This window comes from Neurospora tetraspora (assembly GCF_033439725.1).
Source record: "Neurospora tetraspora strain CBS 560.94 chromosome Unknown B0H65scaffold_5, whole genome shotgun sequence".
Taxonomy (NCBI): Eukaryota; Fungi; Ascomycota; class Sordariomycetes; order Sordariales; family Sordariaceae; genus Neurospora; species Neurospora tetraspora.
Window position 1 is genome coordinate 3,854,037 of NW_026944387.1, and position 12,229 is coordinate 3,866,265.

General features: G+C 54.1%; 5 protein-coding genes across 5 annotated transcripts; 4 read left to right on the plus strand and 1 right to left on the minus strand.

The window, feature by feature from the left end:
- Positions 1 to 1,567: 1,567 nt before the first annotated feature.
- Positions 1,568 to 2,638, plus strand: B0H65DRAFT_429771 (glycoside hydrolase superfamily; the record flags this gene model as incomplete). The annotated part of the gene is made up of 1 exon (XM_062824844.1): positions 1,568 to 2,638. The coding sequence occupies one exon, from the start codon at positions 1,568 to 1,570 to the stop codon at positions 2,636 to 2,638; it is 1,071 nt and encodes a 356-aa protein (XP_062680971.1).
- A 1,029-nt stretch (positions 2,639 to 3,667) lies between these two features.
- B0H65DRAFT_550347 (Spherulation-specific family 4-domain-containing protein) lies at positions 3,668 to 4,401 on the plus strand (the record flags this gene model as incomplete). Its single annotated transcript, XM_062829727.1, has 2 exons — positions 3,668 to 4,015; positions 4,228 to 4,401. 2 exons carry the CDS (start codon positions 3,668 to 3,670, stop codon positions 4,399 to 4,401), a joined length of 522 nt encoding a protein of 173 aa, XP_062680972.1.
- Positions 4,402 to 5,039: 638 nt separating this feature from the next.
- B0H65DRAFT_242688 (Spherulation-specific family 4) lies at positions 5,040 to 6,460 on the plus strand. Its single transcript, XM_062822347.1, has 2 exons — positions 5,040 to 5,522; positions 5,731 to 6,460. Exons 1-2 carry the CDS (start codon positions 5,517 to 5,519, stop codon positions 6,412 to 6,414), a joined length of 690 nt encoding a protein of 229 aa, XP_062680973.1. The 5' UTR covers positions 5,040 to 5,516; the 3' UTR covers positions 6,415 to 6,460.
- A 2,176-nt stretch (positions 6,461 to 8,636) lies between these two features.
- On the plus strand, positions 8,637 to 9,489 carry B0H65DRAFT_242307 (uncharacterized protein). The gene is made up of 3 exons (XM_062822341.1): positions 8,637 to 9,239; positions 9,314 to 9,391; positions 9,463 to 9,489. Exons 1-3 carry the CDS (start codon positions 8,988 to 8,990, stop codon positions 9,469 to 9,471), a joined length of 339 nt encoding a protein of 112 aa, XP_062680974.1. The 5' UTR covers positions 8,637 to 8,987; the 3' UTR covers positions 9,472 to 9,489.
- A 680-nt stretch (positions 9,490 to 10,169) lies between these two features.
- Positions 10,170 to 12,229, minus strand: B0H65DRAFT_242327 (uncharacterized protein). Its single transcript, XM_062822343.1, has 2 exons — positions 11,760 to 12,229; positions 10,170 to 11,699 (listed from the first exon to the last, which is right to left on the minus strand). The coding sequence occupies exons 1-2, from the start codon at positions 12,055 to 12,057 to the stop codon at positions 10,612 to 10,614; spliced, it is 1,386 nt and encodes a 461-aa protein (XP_062680975.1). The 5' UTR covers positions 12,058 to 12,229; the 3' UTR covers positions 10,170 to 10,611.

The window sequence follows — 12,229 nt, forward strand, 5'->3', positions numbered from 1 at the left end:
GGCCAGAGCCCGCGGAGATGGATGTTGGGAAAGCCGTGTGAGGTATGACTATGATGGGCGTTTGAAGGAATGTGTATTCCATTGAAGCCAAAACATGAAGGAGATTGGTGATGATGTCGCCATGACGGGAGTTTCTGAGATGGAAACAGGAGACCAAAAAGTTTGACCCCTGAACTAAACATTCTGTCGTCCCAAGATTTCAGCCCCCAAGCCGTCGGTACTTGCAAACACCGGAGGTTTTCAGAGGGTTCTAGCGGTTCAGCGGATATCCCTGTTGCGACTGGCGGGCAATTGTGGAGAAAGTTTTGTTGACGCTGTCTCTCACAGTGTTTGTTTACATCACGAACCACACGGTGTTGAGGTTGCACTGCACTATCCTCTTATAGCGATCAATGACAGGCTGACAGCGCCTAACCGGGCGAGCCAAGAACAGAATGCCAAGACGCACTGTTGCTGCACTAAAAACTGCAAGAGGAGCACTGCATGGAGGTGCCCAGATTGCAGGAGCAGACCCGACGGGAGACTGCGCCTGCACTGGCCTGGACTCAGCGGAGTGGTCCCCTGTCATCAATCAGTGTCTGTGTGTCTGTGTGCCGCTGTGCCGCTGTGTCCGGCCTTCCTCGCTTCTCGCTCGGTCGAGGTCGCTCTTTTCTTTCCTTCTCAATTCTCATCCTCTCCTCCACCTCGTCGACAGCAGCCAAGCAAAGTGGTGGGCTGAATACGGACAATACGGAGACCAAGACTCCAAGACAGGATACCAAGGCGACACCCAACATAATCGATATGGAGATGCGGCTCTGAACGGGTGATTTCTTTGTCCCCGCCATTTCTATCCACCATCACCAGCGCCAACAACACTGCCGCTTTTATATGCATCACACAACTTGCACAAGTCTTCCATTGTCTTTGACATCGATTCACTGTTGCACTGGGCAGTGGCAGTGAGGTTGACAGTCAAGCAACTACAGGTAGGCGAGGCAGAAGCGCTCTCGGCTCTGAGACAAGCCTCGTCGACAACCAAACAAAACCGTAGGCGCCACAGGTCGCAGAGTGGACGAGACCTCGTTCGACTCGTCAACAAACCAGTGTTTGTGCAGTCCCTTTATTTCCACCACCGTCGAGTCACCGCAGTATTGGTCAAACTCACCGCTTTGTATCCTTTGGACCTCCTTTGGGCCAACAAGACTGTCACGAGTTGTGTGGTGCACTAACATATACATATCCACTGAAAGATCCTTGGAAATCGTCGTCGTCGTCTTCTCTTCCCTGGTGTTTGTCAGTCAGGTGTTGTTGACGGTCACACAACAGCACGACACCGCCGGATCCGCATTTCTCGTCAATCTTTGCCCTTCTTTGTCCTTTCCGCTTCTCATTTCACTTCGTATTCATCTTAATACTTGCGCGCCTGTCCTTTCCGCGCCCGCGTCCGCGTCTCTGCTGCACGCACTTACACTTCACTTATACTGTACTGCAGACCATCCATCTGCTGCATAGCGCATACCGCACGCACACACCTATTCTTACCGTCCACTCACCTTCCCGGTCAACAATCCCCCGATCCTGAACAATGGCGGACACGCCCAATTCCGACGAGTCGGAGCACCGGGCCAAGGTCCTCGAGGAGGCCGGCTTCATTTCCCGAGATGCCCCACCCCGGCGCCGATCCCGCAAGATCCTCTTCATTTCCATCGCCGCCGCCGTCGTCCTCGTACTCGGTCTGGCACTCGGACTCGGCCTGGGTCTCGGTCTCAAGGACCACGGCGGCCGCGGGGATGACAACGAGCCCTCCAACCCGAGCCCCACCGAACCGCCGGTGACCCCCAACGGCACCGTCTGGCAGCCCGCCGTCGGCACCAAATGGCAGATCATCCTCAACTCGGTCCTCGACGTGCCCGCCGCCAACGCCAAGACATCGCAGACCCTAGCCCCCGACGTGCCCGTCTGGGACTTTGACATGTTCATCCACCGCGACACCGACGTCATCGCCAACCTGCACTCCCTCGGCAAGCGCGCCATCTGCTACTTCTCTGCGGGTTCCTACGAGCCCTACACGCCCGACAACGGCTCCTTCGTCGATGCCGACCTGGGCAAGACGATGGACGGCTGGCCCGACGAGAAGTGGCTGGACATCCGCCGCACCTCGGTCCGCAACATCATGACCAAGCGCCTGGACATTGCCGCCGCCATGAAGTGCGACGCCGTCGACCCCGACAACGTGGACGGCTACCAGAACGACAACGGCCTGGGTCTGACCCAGCAGGACACCATTGACTTTGTCCGCTTCCTGGGCAAGGAGGCCTCCAAGCGCGGCATGGCCATGGGTCTCAAGAACGCCGGCGGCATCATTGATAACGTCCTCGACGTTGTTCAGTTCTCGGTCAACGAGCAGTGCGCTCAGTATAACGAGTGCGACGTCTTTGAAAAGTTCACGGCGGCCGGCAAGCCCGTGTTCCATATCGAGTACCCCAGTGGCGCGCCAAAGTCTGTCAAGCCCAAGGATAGCCAGAAGGCGTGCGGCGCGGCGGGCGCGGATAAGTTCAGTACTGTGTTGAAGAACATGGATCTGAATGCGTGGGTTGAGTATTGCGATGGACAGGTTGCGGAGACCAAGGTCGCGAGTTCCCCCGATGATGACTGATGGATTGATGGATTAATTGAGTGATTGAGTGATTGATTGATGTCTTGGAGACGGATTCTTGGATAACCTCCCTACCTATCTTACTACCTTTACTATCTACCGACCTGTATTGTACTGGGATCCATGGGGTGGGCCTTTGCATCAAAAAAAGAGTCGCACTAGAACTTTTGTTTTCGCTTCATTTTCAGCTGTGGTTGTTGTTTATTGTTAGTAGTATGTATGTGTTCTGCACCTTCACTGTTCGTCAATCATCTCCATATGTCCACATAATATGCTGTACCTCATGTCTATTTAGTTCGTTGTCACGATAATCACATGTGGTGTCGTGGTGTCGTGGTGTCGATGTTGATCACCACATCACACACCTTGCCCACAAAGCGGCGCGGCCCAGCACATCACAGCCCACATCACACACAGCCCACTCACTGATGAGCCCGGCATAGCCCAGCGAAAAAAGCCCAGCTCGCCTCGCCCAGCAAGGTCCACGGCAGCCTGCCCTGTGCCCAGCGGCCAGCAAACCCCGTATCGGATCTGTATGTACGTAGCAAAAAAGTGCAGATCATCACCACATTCCTTGGCCCGGGCCGTGGTACGACTTGCCATTCTTCGCCGCAATCGTATCTTATCACGACGTCGGGTCGTCGGAAATCTTTTTGCTTAAAAACTGTTCGTAGAACAACAAAACGATTTTCTGTCATTCTTCCCCTCACCAGTCTTCTGCATCTTTGACATCATAGCCTACGATTCAATTCCGTTCTTTGCCGATACTTACCATCGCCATCGCCGATACCAACACCCGTACCAACACCCGTACCGTCAACCGTACCTCCGTACCTCTACAATCGGGCACCGGTGACTACCGGACCTACCTCCGTACCTCCGTACCTCCGTCCCGTATCGCATCGGGTGGGTGCATCGCCGGTACCTCCTACCTACCAACAACCTCACCACCGGTCACCACTCACAATTCAATACTCAACCCCTCAACAGTCACCATCACCAACACTCCCCCCTCACCTATACGAGAAAATGTCCACAATCCTCGTCCCCCTCTACATCTACCCCTCCTCCTGGTCCGAAAGCCTCGGCTCAGGCTGGTCCCCGCTCTTTTCCGCGCTCACCACGGCTTTGACCAAGAACCCTTCCCTAGAGTTTTTGGTGGTCATCAACCCCGGCAACGGACCGGGGCCGGACTACCCGATCCCGAACGCCGATTACCGCGCGGCTCTGTCTGCGCTTTCGGACTCTGACAGATTTCCTAATGTGAAGGTTATCGGGTACGTGCATTGCTCGTATGGGCAGAGGGACGTGGAGGAAGTACGGAAAGATGTGGAGGGGTATTTGGGGTGGTTGGAATTTGCGGAACGGGGGGAATGGGTAAGTTGGTTTTTTTCTTTGGTCTTTCTATTTTTGTGTTTTGGTTTTTTTGGCCTTGCGTTGGTGTTGGTGTTGGTGTTGATCTGGGAACGAAAAAAAATGTTCGGCGATTTGATTCGAAGTTTCGAACTGAGGGGCGATCGAGATGCGATCACTAGCATCATGGCCATCAAGCAGGATCACCAGCATCGCATCGCATCGCCCATCACTAGCAATCACCAGCAGTCACTGCCACTACCAGCTTTACCAGCAACCACGGTGCCTTGCAACCTATCCCCCGAGGAGCCTCCAATCCAGCTCTACCAGCGCAGTCCAGCCCGGCACCCGGCAAGGGCAATCTTACAGCGCCCGCCGAGCCGCCGATCACTGATAACAATAGCTCTTAAGATCGCCGGCGCTTGGACACGCCTTGACCCCGGCCGGGGTTCGGAACACGCACTTGAGCCTGGAACTGCTATGATCAGCGGTACCGGGGATGTCCCCAGCTCCTGGGCTCCAGGGTTCTTGCGCTCGCCTGACTCCCTTCCTTCCTTGGTTTGTGTTTGATTCAGTGGAGCCTCTCCGCCGACAACAACAACAACAACAACAACAACAACAACAACAACAACAACAACAACAACAACAACAACAACAACAACAACCACAACCCCGACCCGCCGCCGCGACCCGCCCGCTCGCCGTGAACAAACAATTTCTCGGGTCCAAAGTTACCCGGAGGGTCGGGTAACCCGAGCGGTGCGTGCGGTGCCAGCCACCAAGCTTGTTCGATTCTTTCAGACGAAAAAAGTCTGCACTCTGCTCCTCTTTGGGAAACAACAAACTGGGAACAATCGTCCCGGGAAATTGGACATCGTCACTCTGACGGATCAGGCAGACTCCCAGCTCCCAGTCAGTCAGTTTGACAGGATTGGCAGTGCGGCAGGGTCCCTATAACAAACCTTCGGATAAGAACCGGGAAACCTACCGGAAGCCGACCGGGGACCCAACTGTTCGACTGTCTGAGTGTCTGGAACATCCCTCCAGTTCATCCCTTCCTCTCTGTTTCTTTGCTTTCTTGGGAAAAGCTTGGCCTCCACTTGTTTTCCGAAACATGATTCAAGATCGGAGCTGTCAACTAGAGCTTTGCTGAGCTTGCTGAGAGACCCCCCCTTCACTTTCCTTTCGGGAACGAAGAAGAAAGACTGAAACTTTAGTTGGCATTGCGTTGTTCCGAACCAAAAGCCCTTGAACCTTGCTGCTCTATCATGGAGGCTCTGGAGAAACACTTATCCTGGAGACTCTGGAGCATGGACACTAGTGTTTCTCCAGTTGTTTCCATCATTCGGCTTTCAGCGGGTTTCGGGCCTTGTGTGGAGGGGTCCTCATGCTCACTAGCGGTCAGTGTCTCGGCGGAAAGCAACCGAGATTTTCCAAAGCGAAACTTGCTTTTTTTGGAAATTTTTGACGACTCCGCTCCGACTCGGTTCGGCCCCACGGAGATCTTGGCGGGAGGATCTCAAAAATGCCTGTGGGGTCCTTGTCCTTGCTCGCTCGCTCAAAATGACAGGGACAGGGAACCTTGAAGGACCCTGGCGATCGATACGAGATATCGTGCAGCGCACGGGCCCAATTCTGTGTTTCGTCCCACTTCCCGCTTTGTGTATCAGTCGTACCAAAGTTACCATACGTACCGCTTGTAAGATTCGTACTGACTTTTCATCTCATGAAACAAACAGGCGATCCGCTTGGACGGCATCTTTGTCGACGAAGTCCCAACAGACGCCAAGTATCTCGACTACCTCCAGCGCATAACAGACACTGTACGATCCGGCTTTACTGAGGTTGCATCTCGCCGGAGCCATTGCAGCAACAAAAGCAACAACAACAACGACAACAGTTCTTTGTCAGCACCATCAGCATCATCGCCAACATCCTCAACAACAGGACCAGGCATCGTGATCCACAACCCAGGCATCTTCCCCTCGTCCGACTCGTCCGACGCCTTCTTCTCGCCTCGCCTGGTTGATTACGTGGTGGTGTTCGAGAACTGCCTCGCCGCCTGGTGGGACTCGGGTGACTATGTCAGCGCTAACCTCGCTCTCTTGACACCCGAGAAGCGGGCGAAAGCGATAGCTGTTGCTCACACTTGCGGCTGTGGTCCAAAAAGTCAGGCAGGTGGTATCAGTGGCGGCCGCCCCCAGCAGCAAGATTCAGAAGGTCATCACACCGACGGGGAGAAGGCCGAAAACAGCGAAAAGGATGCGATCAAGAAGAACGTACAGAACTTCTTGAACGAGGTGGTCACACAACATAAACTTGCCGGACACTTTGCCACGTCTGCTACCGACTATGCGACGTGGTGCTCGGGTTGGGAAGGCTATGTGGAGGTGGCGTGTGACTTGGCGGCAGCAACATGTTAATGGGCGAGGCCAGTGAGGCCGGTGAGGGAGGGCTTCATGGCTGAATCGGGTTTGTTGTGTGTGCCTCCCGCAAGTATATGGACGAGATAGATCACGCCGTAGACGGTGTAGTGGTATAACCGGAATAGACAGGTATAGAATCTCCAGAAGAGGCAATATCTTGATGCCTTTGGTAGCGGGTTTCAGCACGCCGTTGGGTCTTACTGTGTTCGCTAAAACAGTTAAGTGATGATGGGGCTGAATGTTCTTCCGGGCGTGTTGGCGATGGTTTTTCTTTCATGGCGGAGGTTTCCTCCATCTCTCGTTTGATTTCTCCCGTCAGTATGTGTCAACCTGTCAGACTTCAAGACAGCACGCTCCGCCGGTATGTCTGTATGACGTGTATAGCCATGTACGCATGCCCGACAAGCTCGTAAACCGGGTAAACTGAGCCGGTTGAACCGTCCTTCTGGTGTCTGGTATTGGCGGCCGGTGCGTCCTGTTGAACTCAGGGCGTACGAAAACAACTACCGGCGTGCAGACAACATAGGTACATGCTGGCGACGCTATATTGAGATAGATTGGTGGTGAGATGTTGGCAAGAGCTGGATGTTCTGACATACCGCGAAATAGTACTGTGGTGAAGGGTTGAAAACCAGGAATTAACCCAAAATGGCACAATGGCACACAAGGCAAATTGTTAAGGCAGGATGTGCTGTTTGCAGTATCGTGCAGCGCATATTCATGCCTACCTCCCCCGTAAGCTGCATTGATACAGCCCTGCGACAGGCTACCAATAGGCCATTGGTGGCATTTTAGTGCATTTGGCACACCGATCTCATGTGTGGCGTGTTGCATGGCGTCTACCCCGTATGGGGTACGTCGCAATATGCTCGTATGCGGTCAAGGACCAAGAAAAGAAATGTTCACGAATATTTTCGTTTTTCGATGCCAAACCCTGGATATGGCGTTGTCGGGTTGCCAGAATGGTTGAAGTGCTGTCCTGTGGTGAGTTGTGGTGGTCTGTGGCTGGCTGAACCGCGTGCTCGCCCCGATACACCCACGCAGGCCCAACCTCATGCTGTAACGGACGGGATTGACAGGGGCCGTTGAGGCACCTGAGGTGAGAGGAGGGGACATTGGGCAATGAGATCCAGAAGACGACCTCCATCTCATCAGCCACCTCCGTGATGCTCGCCCACACGGACACCACCCAACCCAGCTTCCACCAGTATGCATGTCTCGGGATGTCGGTGTGGCTGTGGCCAACGTGAAAGGTGCCTGGTTCTCTTTTCTGCCCTTGCGTGCCCCGTGGTGCGCCCCGGCCTGTTGCGTGCTCCTGGTGCCTTGTCTGGTGTTGTGTGGGCGTTGCCGGCCCGCTCCCGTGCTGCCTTTACCGCGACTTGTGGCCAGCCCCGCCAGCTGAACTCAAAGAGCCTCCGTTGACCACCTCTACGACATCGTTTTTCCATCAGTCAGCAACCAGCTGTGAGTGGACGTCGGCTGTCGCGATCATGGTCGTCGTACAAAAAGTCTTTACGAGCTTCGTTTCTGTTGTCACACGTTGGACGAAACCCGAAAGCCCCGAAAACCCGATGGCGACAACAGAGCTGGAACTTGGGCAATTGCCGGTCTGTGACTCTGTGGCGAGCTGTCTGCGCAAAACGAACGAGTCTGCATCTAGAAGTGACCAGACCACGGAAAAACTTGAAGGACGCGCGGGGTTTGTGCGATTCAGTGCAGACCGGCAGCGCTGTGAATGGTGAATGGCATGCGCTGTAAGCCGGCGCTGTTCTGTATCAAGACGTGCTATTCTCTCACTGCAGCATGCGGTCGTCCCAATAGTAGCGCCCCAATCCCGATGGACAGCTCAACCCACGCTGCCCACGCTGCCAGGTGGTTGGCCTTCAGCCCTGCTCGAAAACGTCAACTCATGACGGCCGCCCATCACGTAATTGTATTGAAATTTTGGGGTAGTGTACTGGCTGGCGAGGCTCCGCGTGGGTTCTCCGAACGTGGGCGTTGCTCTGTGGCCCTTTGTGTGGGCACCATCACCATCGAGACCGCACCACCGCATCGAGAACTAGCTGCCGAAGAACGTCTGGACCTTGGAGCCTGCGACTGACTGGCCGGGGATGCTTGTTCGGAGGTGACGAATTTCTCGACGTATTCTAGCTCGACTCCGGTTGCTAGACTGGATCGATAGTCTCGTTCGATAGTCGGTGTCGCCTCCAGCTGAAGAACCGAAGGTGTCGCGATGGTGGTAGGCATCCGGGGACATGGACGGTGGGACGGCCGAAACAACAACAGCCCGGAGTACCTGCTAGGGCTAACTACTTTAACTCGCTGCCGCACCCCTGTTTACGCAAGTAACTGTGTACTCCAGTACATGGAGTATCCGGAGGAGTCGATCTGGCTGAAGGCAGTGTAGGAGAAGGTCGGTTGGTGCCATAGTGGGATGACATTCGAACATAGATGGCGGCATCCCGCCTCGAGAATTTGGGGGTTTGAAAGTTTCTGTTGAAGATTAGCAGACATACAGTCCAAAGTCAAGCATTCGTCCAGAAACAGACACTCAGACACACTTGCCCAACATGAAGTTCTCCTTGTCCATTGTTCTTGCTGCCTTTGCCCTGCAGTCCACTGCCCTCTTGGTGCCCAGGGACGCTCTTTCCTCAAACTTGGGCTCTGGTCTTGCACCTGGAGCTGCCAACATCCTTCCTCTCGAGGTTCGGGCTGGCAAGGACAAGGGCAAGCACTCGCACGCCCATGGAGTACGGCCCGACTTCCGCAAGCCGTGCAAGAGCTTGCCATCGAACTGCCCCCCTTTCCTGAACCAGAAGGCCGTAAGTGTTTCCCCCAACCTGACGATACTACTTGCCTATATCGGAGTTGATGTTGACTCCTTCCTTGTCAACAGATGTGCGAATGCAAGGCCGCGGCAACAGTCGCTTCCTACTTGGAGTCCGAGAGAGGATGCCCAAAGCCGTCTCAAAAGGTAAGCCTCATGCTGCCATCCTGCCTGGTCCGATCTTGGATCTCGAATGAAAACTAACGATCGTGTGTTAGGCGTGCTGATCCAGAGTGCGATGTAACTCTGTTTTGACGAAGTGACGGAATGTTGATGGGATTTGGCTTTTGGTTACAGTGGGCTTCTATATTAATTGTTAGGGCATTACGACATGTCTCCGTCAATTCGATTTGGAGAACAGACAACATGTCAAAGTTGGAGTTTAGGTTGGACACAAATTTGGAGAAGCTTCAAAAAAAATGCAGCAAAATAAACAAATGCAAACAAACATCATATTCATGAATACACTGCGATCTCTTGTCGTCGGGTAGCTGCAGGCACCCAGTGTCAGCAAATGATGTATAGAAGCTGAAGATGGCATGCTTCCGTAGTACAACATCTGTTCTTCATCGCCATCATCCGTCAGCAACATGAACGGATGGCTTGGAGGATTCAGGTCCATGTGCAAGTGTCTTGTTCTGACTGTTGACTTGTGTGGCCATCAAGGTGCACATGGCTGACTTACACCGTCGGAGGCAATGAGGGTACCTGCCTGCGCGGGGTAATTGCAGCTACAGGAGCTACGCGCTATAACCGCAAGGGATGTTCCTAACACGTCCCCGAGGAACCGAAACGCAAAACTGTTAAGACAATGCTACGAGATGAGAGACAACAAAGCATTAACAGCCGTCTGCGCCCTCAACACCACGATTTGTTAATGAGCATCATATCCGGACTTAAATTACTGTACTGGTAGGGCAGGCGCGAGGATGAGACATCGCCACCGCGACTGCCAAAATTGGAGGTTGGAACATGAGAGGAGAGTGAAAAGTTTTTCGCATCAACTTCAATTTCTTTCCGTCAACTATCATCATCAATCAGAGTATCTACAGTCTACAACTTGAACTGCAACAACAACAAAAAGAACCGAAGGAACAAAATCATGCCTGCAACCAGCGACCCTTTTGTTCAATGTAAATACCCATATGTACCCCGGACGCGAATAACACCAACTAAAAAAGAAGCAGCCCAGAAAAGATGCCAACCGGATATTTTCCCATCCTAAAAGCCAGACCCAGACAGTCGAGAGAAACAGAGGAATAAGAAAGACGCCAACAACTCGCTTCGCTTCGCTGTTGCGCTCGGGATATCATCAACCAAAGAGAAAGGGGGGAACGGGAGGAGGGATCAACGTCATGACGTGTCCGTTACGACCTCAACGCTACCTTGGACACGTAGTTCCATAGGTCAGCAGCGCACTTGGTGATGCTCTCGCGAGTCGACCACCCGAGCTCCTTAGCCGCACGCTCCGTCGAAGCGACACACATGCCGACATCGCCAGGCCGCCTGTCAACGAGGGCGAGGGGGATCTCGCGACCAGCCGCCTGCTCCAAGCTGCGAACCGCCTCGAGAACTGTCGTGCCCGTACCGCTGCCAAGATTGAAGGTCGAGAATCCGTTGCCCTTCTTCGAGTTCCAGTTGAGCGCCGCAATGTGTCCACGGGCAACATCGAGAACGTGAATAAAGTCGCGAATCGCAGTACCGTCACGAGTCGGCCAGTCAGATCCGAATACATTGAGGTTCGAGCGGTCGCCCTTGAGGACTTGCGTCAGCACTGGGAAGAGGTTGGTCGGCTCCCCGCGCGGGCTCTCGCCCAACACACCAGAAGGGTCGCATCCAACGGGGTTAAAGTAACGGAGCGCAACAATACGCCAATCGGGGTCCGCCTCGGCCACATCCGCCAGGATCGCTTCTCCAAAGTATTTGGTGCGCGCATACGGGCACGACAAACCCTCAATGGTTGGCTCAACGATGGTCGTCTCTCCGGCCTCGTTCTGTGTCTTGACCTGGTGGTGCACGAGGTCCTCCTCCTTCAGTGGCAGGCCGGCGTTAGCCTTGGATCCGTACACGGTGGCCGAGCTGCTAAAGATAAAGTTTCGGATGTTGAAACGCTCCAGCTCCTGTAGCAGGTTGACCAGTCCACACACGTTGTTGCGATAGTAGCGCAGGGGCTGCTTGATGCTTTCGACGACCGACTTGTATGCCGCAAAGTGGATCACCCCCGCAATCCGGGACTGGCACGACACAACCTGCTTGCCCGACGTAGCGTCCACCGTCATCACCAAGTTGCTGTATCTCTCCAGGAGAACATGCATCGCCTTGCTGCGGTAGTCGACGCGGAAGAAGCGAAGACGGGGCATGGGAACGTTGTTGACCTTGCAGTGATGGGCCGCCAGCATCTTGACGTTCTTCAGAACGGTCTTGTAGCTGTTGCTCAGGTTGTCCACCACGATAACTGCGTACTCGTCGTTAGTATACTTGCTCTCATAACAACACCACCATCATCAGCACTCACCATTGTGTCCCTCACGAAGCAACTCAAGTGTTGTGTGGGAGCCGATATACCCAAGACCACCAATCACCATGATGTACTTCTCCGAACCATCGGCTGGCGCCTGTGTTGTCGACCTCTCCTCAAGGAGGGCATCTTCGGGCACATCAAAGTCGAATTCCTCATCGGACAGCGCAGGAGTGGTAAGCGGCGAGCTGCCGGCGGAATAGTCGCGGGACGACGAAGACAGATACTCTTCAGAGAGGTCCTGATCTTGGACATGATCTCCAAGATCAAAGCGGGAACTCGAAGTGCTCGACATGATGATTCTGAACAAGAGCTTATGAGAAGACTCGCAGTGTAGGATTGATGAGCGAGTGTGAGTCAAGGATGGGGACGATCACTGGCCTTTTCTGGAGGAGCTGCGTCGAGGGCTTTTATCAAGAAGAGCCTTCGTTGGTGACAGCGCAAAAAAAAGGAACAAGACGGCAACA